At 37.5% G+C, this 8,257-nt stretch overlaps 1 protein-coding gene across 1 annotated transcript in view; it reads left to right on the top strand.

The window, feature by feature from the left end:
- The first annotated feature begins 695 nt into the window (after nucleotides 1-695).
- ampd3b (adenosine monophosphate deaminase 3b) overlaps nucleotides 696-8,257 on the top strand; it is a 28,644-nt gene continuing 21,082 nt past the window's right edge. Inside the window, exons 1-2 of the mRNA XM_014025376.1 lie at nucleotides 696-890; nucleotides 5,622-5,685. Coding sequence (XP_013880830.1) covers nucleotides 5,628-5,685 — 58 coding nt within the window. The 5' untranslated portion in view covers nucleotides 696-890; nucleotides 5,622-5,627. The remainder of the gene's footprint in view (nucleotides 891-5,621; nucleotides 5,686-8,257) is intronic.

Below are 8,257 nucleotides of genomic sequence, written 5' to 3'. Positions count from 1 at the left end.
TACATTTATAGTTTTACAACTAAAACCGTTTTTGACGCTGCCACCGCAGTTTGTCCTTCATGGGCCGTCATAGACAAGATGGCGGCTGCTTGTACTGGTGACCCGCGACCATGGAGATATAAACAGCCTTTTATAAGGTAAAAATAATAAAACAAGGTCTTTGTCTGCAAAGATTAGACATGTTTTTTTTATTATTGTCATTAGTGATTATCTCAATTTCGGCTAAAAGACTTGACAAAATCCTACACACTGTGCCTTTACCTATTTACCCTAGTTTTCTTGTTTACATGAATCTGGTCTTTTCATTTGTCCTGATGTGCAAAAATAATAATAAATAGTAAAATTCACGATATTCTTTTAGCTTTATAATATCACCTCCACTGGTCATAAAGGTTCCTGAAAAGGCCCAGAAAAGGCCCACGGACCAGCAGTTGATAATCGCAGTTGTAGCTTGTTTTGTGGCTCTGAACACATTTTATTAGTGAGACAAGGAGCAAAAATGGCTCTTTTGATCCTAAAGGTTGCAGACCCCTGCTCTAACATGTCAACTTTTTTCTTCTCCCTAATAGGAACTTGCGTGCTGCCAGCCTGATGCACAATAAACCACACACCCATGCAGAACAAACAAAAAAGGGGAGTGGTCTAAATATAGAGCTTATGCTCTTAAAAGGGTAACAGAAAAGTATCCAGGCTTCCTCCGGCACTTCCTCTTCTGCACCGAGAGGCACATCACTTCCTGAAACGAGAGTCTCGGTGTTTCGGCTGTGCTGACTTTGTTTCCTTCAGAGCTGCAGTGAAAGAGTGAACCAGCTGTGTTTCTGCATGAGGCTGCACTGACAAACGTCTCTGTCTCACCAGGTTTTATTCTCAACCCGGCAGTAAGTTCATACGTAAGTAAACTGCTGGCAAAACGAAGCTTTGTGTCTAAACCTTTTATTATTTTGTTAAATGTAAAGGTGTTTTATAACAGTTCTCTCTTTCATCAGTTTGCATTCTTTGAGTCACTTATCTGAGCTTGAATGGAATCTGCTAATGGAGATAACAGATATAATTAGCCTTGTGGCTCATAATGCACTGTGCTGTTTATCTTCCTGTTTGTTTTGACAGATTAGGAAGAGAGGTTTTAAAATGTCAGAATTTAATGCTTTAAATTGCAGTTCTGTGACACAGAGACTCTTTTTCACAGAATAAAAAAATGTGATGCTTAGTGTTCACAGGTGACTTAAAACAAAACAGTTGCAGCTTTTTCTGTTGAGTTTGTACAGATTTTTATCAAAGTCAGGGTGTGTTCCTGCCACAGTTTCCACCCAGCACAAAGACAAGCCTGGTCAAGCACACAGGAGAAGATCTGTCCTTCCTTCTTGCAGATCTTTTTTTCTTAAGCTGCTCTATTAAACTGCCGGCACGCCTACATGAACCTGTTTTTATGGGTTGGCAGGTTTTAGCTTGGTAGTGAGACGACAGCAAACATCCCAGAATGTTTTTTCATACTTTAACACGCTGAGTTTGAAATGTGTCAGTGGGAACGCACACACAAACACTGGCCCGATAACAGCCAGCAGCTAAATTTCAAGGCAACACATTTGGCAAACATATTAATAAAGCAGCAGTCAATATTTCTTTATTCCACACCAAAGTCCCTGTCAGCTTCATGCTTTTTAACCTGATAATGTGTTGGAAAAAACTGGGAAATTACATCAGATCCACAGAAAAAAAGAAACATCCATGTGCCAAACTTTAAGACAATCAAGTATTCAAACACTACACAATCTCTTTATAGATGCATGACATCATCAACATGGAAGTAACTGAACTGGTTTTCAAAAAACAAAAATCTATTTTGGTAATGTTAATCAAATTTGAGGAACAAAAAAACTAAGGAAGCACAGAACCCATCATGTTAATAACACTTTACAGAGTATTATCAAGAGGTGGGCACGTATCAAGACAACAGAAATACATCATGAACCATTTTAACTTTGCGCCGCAGTTCTCTGAAGAATAATCTAATCAAACCATGAAGTGCTGAAAGACTCACCCCTACAGCCGTGTGTGTTTAAAGGCACAGAGTGTAGGATTTGTTGTTTTCAGCGACATCTAGTGGTTGAATCATCCTCGCTGGTCCTCCCCCCACCCCCACTCCCCGCTTCCAAACACAAAGGAGTTGCTACAGTGTCTCTCAGGTGTCAAAAACCTTTGATAATTCCAACCGCGATGTCTACCAGCAGCTTCAGGGCTAGTGATGTTTCAAGTGGTAAGATTATGAGCTTTAATAAGTAAAATTATCCCAGCTACAATGACAGACAACAAATATTACATTTATAGTATTACAACTAAAACCATTTTTGATGCCGTCAACGCAGTTTGTCCTTCATGAGCCTTTGTAGACAAGATGGCGGTGCAAGATGGTGGCTGCCTGTAGTGGCGACCCGCGACCATGGAGATATAAACAGCTTTTTATAAGGTAAAAATAATAAAAAAGGTCTTTGTCTGCAATGATTAGACATGTTTTTTTTATTATTGTCATTAATGATTATCTCAATTTCGGTTAAAATAATTGACAAAATCCTACACACTGTGCCTTTAAAGGAAAACTTTTGTTAATCAACCTGTTGTAAACAACTCTTCAAACAACTTCCAGTTAAAAAAAGAATCTAAATTTGATTTGCTTGATGAGCTAACGGCTAGTCCAATCACAGACATCCTAAATAAGCTTCAATCATAAGAAAATAGTGTTTCATTCAAAAACTTTATTCCACTATTAATTTTGTATCACACAGTTTATATTATAATTATCTGCAGTTTTACAAGAGCAAACAGCAGCAGCAGCAGCTGGCTGTAGCACTTTTGGTTCCATGTAGGAAACTTACAGCTGGATAATAAATACATATCTGCTAAACTAACCGTTTAATAAAAAACAGATGGCTCTCTAACAGTTTACAAATTAGCATTTGCATTAATCACGATGAAATATAAAAAACTGGAATTGTTTTAAAATGGCAGCTAATTCAGATTAGCTGCTAACTCATCAGTCTGCTCAGAATTTAAGTCCAGTCTGAGAGTTATCTGCAGCAGGTAAAATATTAGTTGCTCAAAAAGCAACCATCTGAAGACATCATCTAATGATTGCATTCTCATTAAAATCCGACACACAAACCATGCAGGCGTGAACACTCACCGTCATGAAAAGCAGACAATATGGTTTTAAAATTTACACTGCAGCTTAATTTTATTTGGTTTTAATTATCAGTGCTGGCTCTTGGCATAGGCAGTTTAGGCAAATGCTAAGGGTGCTGTCAATCTAGGGGGCGCCACAAATGATGTCCAAAATTTATTTTATTTAACTTTGTACCAAAGTATAGTTGATTAACTACTGGAACTCAGAGTGTAAATAGAAAACAGAATATTGATAATGGAGATTTTCAGTTATGGTCCCAGATAAAGTTTCAGATTTTTTTAGTCTGGTTTTTAATGTTATACTTACATAAGATACTGATTTTGTGTTGTTTTAATAATCTCAAGAGTTTAGTAAAATGCTCTTCAGATGTCTGGAAAATGCAGAGTTTTGAGTAGATCTTTTACAGAACTTTCTGGAGGATTATATGTCTGGCCCCCACTAGAACTGCTTCACTCCTGCTGCTCATTAACATGAACAGGTGTCCCTTGTTGCTGCCACATGTTGGCAGGTATGAGGTAGACTTCTGGTGTTCGGTTTCAAATTAATTTATTTAACTGTTTTCATTGGACAACCTGGCTTTGAAAGACAAAAAATAATATGAAAGAAAAACCTAATTAATTTTGTATGTGAATAGATGTAAATTGGCAGTGATATTTTGAAGGGGGCCGCCCAGGGCGCCAAATTGGCTCGGGCCAGCCCTGCCAATTATGCAGACAAAAATTTTTTTGAAGTGTTGCAACGAATTTTTAAAAGTTGATAGATATTTTCACAGACTTGTGCTCAAAACCTGTTTATTACATTATTCACTGTAGTGCTGTACCAAACGATTATTTTCTAATCGATTAATCTAACGATTATTTTTTCGATTAATCGATTATTCTAACAACAAATCTAAAAGTTATTCTGATGTGAGTGCACTGGATATTTAAAATGTTTTCATCAAATTAACAAGAACAGTTCTTTAATATTGTAATATTTTCTTAAATAGTTTTTTCATGAACACAAAATATGCACTCTAGAGTCAATTCTTTAACAAAAAAAGCTTAAAAGATTTAACAACATAATATCTCAACCAAAGCATATAAAATTCAACTAAAAGAAATATAGTGCAAGATGTTAACAATCTAACAAATGAACTAAATCATGCAAAATTCAAGTCACTCTGGAAAAACTATAATAAACATTTATTTATTATTTTTTATTTAACATATTTCTCAATATATAAAAATGAACAAATATCAAGACAACATCCAACTCTTTGTATTGTAACATCAGTTGTGTAACTTATTTCTTTAAGGTGAAAACTGTTGAAAACAACAAGTCTGTTTTGTCTTATTACACAAATTAAAATCCAGCTCCACGTGTTTCTATTTTTTTTCACCTGGTGGTTATGTAATACAGCGAATTGATAATAAAAAATCTGCGTCGACAAATTTACATAATCGACATCATCGATTATTTCAACCAATCGGTGCAGCCCTAATTCAGTGTGATGTAATGTGCATCCAGTGGTTATTTTTAGAAATTTATCAAAATCCTATTCAGTGGTTCATGATATATTTTGCTAACAAATCACAAGTTAATGGTAAGGATTTAAAACAACTTGAAAAATGTGTTCATAAACCAATCTTTTACAGCAAATCCTGTTGTTAAAATTTCTCCTTACTGGTCCCTTATCATTTTATCAATCTAAAAAAATAACAGCATTTGAAATGCTGAGTGTGACTCTGAGAAGTCACATCAGTTGTTTCCCTGTGGACTTTCTAAAATGCCCTAGGTGATGACTCGAGTCAGCTTACTACTCGAAAATTTCCCAAAATTGCTAATCTCAACACAAGAACCCAGCACTATTTATGAATTCTGGTGGATACAAACACAAAGCATGTATAAACTTCTCTTTTACAACGTCAACAGTTTTCTTGAGTGCAGTTCAGTCTAAAAATTACTCTCTGTGGAAACATTCCAGCCTGATCTCATCAGCGGAGTCACTGCAAGTCAAGACATTTAGCACGTTCTAACCAAGAAGCATCATTTCACTCTGCATGCTGTAAGAATGACGTGGTTGGTACTTTTACACAGATCCCAACCCTGTATTGATTTTTGAAGGTAAAGAAAATGAGATAAAAAATTTTTTCTTTCCTTAAACATTTGGGAGAATATTATTTTAGAACTGCACATGTTGCATTGCCTCTGATTCCCAAAGTTGATTTGGTGAATTCAATATTGAATGTTGGTGATGTTCTTCAAAACTTATATAATAATCAGTGGGTTAAAAATAACACCAGAAACACATCAAATAAAGCTCGAAATCACTGCTTAGTTATCAAGTTTCTCTGAATGAACTAATTCCAGTGAATACAATGTGGGTAATACTGCTTTTCTGATCAGTCATTTTCAATTCTGTTAAAAAAAAAACAACTAATGAAACTTTGCTTTCCATCAGGTCAACATGAGTGGAAGAAACAAGCCTTTTTTTAAGCAGCAGTCCACACCATGCTTTGGGAAGGGTGAGTCAAAACTTACACATTTTTACTGATTAATTCCAACATAATGCAGGGAAACAAATGATTTACTAAAGTTTATTGCACACATACTGACACAAATCAGTCCTAACAGGAGAACTGAAGTTTTTTCCTCCGTTTAATAATTTCACATAAACAAGCAACGGTTTAAGAGTCACCTGTTGGTAGCATGAGCGCAGAAACGTTTTGACATTTTATATTAAACTAATAAAACAAAATGTTCCTGCTGGAAGTCAGGAGTACCGATGTGTCCCAGTTTACTTCCAGATGCAGCTGTAGAGGAGCTCTATAAATGATAGTTTTGGAAACTTAATTTCCCATTTATATTACAGAAAAATGATGCTGAAGATCAGAAAAACATGTAAAAAGAAAACCGAGAAAAGACCTCGAGCTAAATCCTGAAACAGTTTCGGTGAAAATGAGACACCCTGAGAAACAGGTTGAGACACAAACTCCTCTGAGAAGGTTTTGTTTTTTGTCCTACCAGAAAAGAAGATCTAAACTGTGTGGTTTAATAATTTTCCCATCACCAGCTGAAAACAGGCTGGACTAAAATAAGAGATGGTCTACATCAGGGCTTTTCAACTGGTGGCCCGCGGGCCACATCCGGCCCGCGAGTGACCAAAGTTCGGCCCGCCAATTGGTTTATTCATATCTTAAGCCCAAACCCCCAGTTTTCTACTTTAATTACTCTAAGTTCTTTTAGTTAAACATAGACATGTTTGGTATCTACAGAAACGCCAGAATCTTGGCTACAAGCTGGTAAAAACCATTTCTATAAACACTCAAGACAGTTAAAACTACGAGCAGTTGAAAACAAAATGATGAAATTGAAAATAAAATTGGTTTAAAAATTTGGTAAGTCAGAGATGTCAAAATATTATTTGTGTCAAATAAGAGGCATAAAATGTTCTTTTTTTGTTTTTGATAATGTGTAATTATCACTACTTTTATAGGGTTCTGTATGTTGTATTCATGATTAAATGCAGCAAAATAAACTAATTCAAAGGTAACAGATATCTGTAATACTTGGTTTATTTACATAATAACTTGAATTGCTGGATGTTCTGCCCCTCAGCTGTTGACTGGCAGTAACTGTGGCCCCCGGAGCACTTTAGTTGAATAGCCCTGGTCTACATCTTTGGAATCTGTCATGATGCTGCTATGCTATTAGTGCTTGCCAAATACATTTTTCCCAGAAGAACCCTACTGCACCCTCACCACGCCCAATACGTAGAATAAAAAAGCTGTTTTTCAGTTACGAAACAGATTGTCTCTTGACACTCGTGACTACGAGGAGGCAGCCAAATTAGAGGTTCAGACAGTATTAACAGACATAAAATAATCCCTCAGGTGCTTTAGGTGCATTGGAGATGTTTGACACAGAATCTGTTTTTCAGTCACGCAAAAAGATGTTCTCGGTTTGGGGCTATCTCCCTGGAACACTGGCCGATACACACAAACCTCTCTTCTTGAAACACAAACACAACAAACTGTAATTGCTTTCTTTTTTCCTTTTCTTTTTTTATTTTTTGGCCTGAACTCCTCAAACTAAGCAATCACTCCTTTTGTTTTCCTCTAAAGCCTTGTGAATGGTCCTTTTGCTGAAGTGTAATATATAAACAAACTTGCCTTGCCTTCAACATCAGCAGCACACACCCACTACACCCATCATATCACAGCTGGACCCAACCCAGGCTGGACTCTTTTGGAGTACATCAAGATGCAACTATGTCCTGTTAGATTAGCAATGCTAGCATGATGCTGCTGTTATGGCCCATCTAGGTTCAAGTCAAGCATCTTGTTCTGTGTCCAAAAGATAAAGGACAGCTGAGTGTGGTGTGGTATTTATCAGTGTGTGAATTGGTCATTGCACCAATGTGCTGACCATAGACGTAGTAAAATACTACACTAAGCAGGGGTCGACATAACCATTGTTTAGGTTGTCCGAGACAACCTATCTTCGTTTCGGACAACCAGATCCCGCCTCCAAGTTGTCCGGTGGACAACCAAGAAAAAAGCAGCGGGTGTTCGTCTTTGTAAAAATGAATGGGAGGAAAAAAAAGTTATTAAAGCCATCTAGGGATTAAACTGACGGTTCTTTCACCCAATAAAGAGAACCACAGTCAAAGTTTTAGCCAATCAGAACAGAGCAGGGCGGGTCCTGCTGTCTGACTGACACCACTGCCTTTTTTCTTTTACTGTGGGTGGGGGTCAGCTTCACTCAGTCCAGGAAACGCTGAGGGTTTTCCCGGGAGGTGTTCACCTGAGCTATTTTCCACCGAGGATTACATCGTATTTTATATATATGAATACCAAGCCAAGATCCAGGCGCAAAAACCGTGATTTACGCACATCCGGACCCCGACAGCGGGTGTTGTTGGCGGCCTAGCGGGGCCGCGGAGCGTCGGACCCCCGCAAGTCTCACATCAGTGGACAGGCCTGGATCTCAGCTTCAATTCAAAAGTAGAACGGAGTCTCTGTGATGTTGTCCCGCGGAGATATAGGCTGAAAACCAAGCCAAGATCCAGGCGCAAAAACCGCGATTTACGCACAT

The sequence above is a fragment of the Austrofundulus limnaeus genome, unplaced genomic scaffold (assembly GCF_001266775.1).
Source record: "Austrofundulus limnaeus strain Quisiro unplaced genomic scaffold, Austrofundulus_limnaeus-1.0 Scaffold471, whole genome shotgun sequence".
Lineage (NCBI taxonomy): Eukaryota > Metazoa > Chordata > Actinopteri > Cyprinodontiformes > Rivulidae > Austrofundulus > Austrofundulus limnaeus.
Note: the sequence above shows the minus strand (reverse complement) of the source record. Positions and strands in the feature narration are given on the sequence as shown.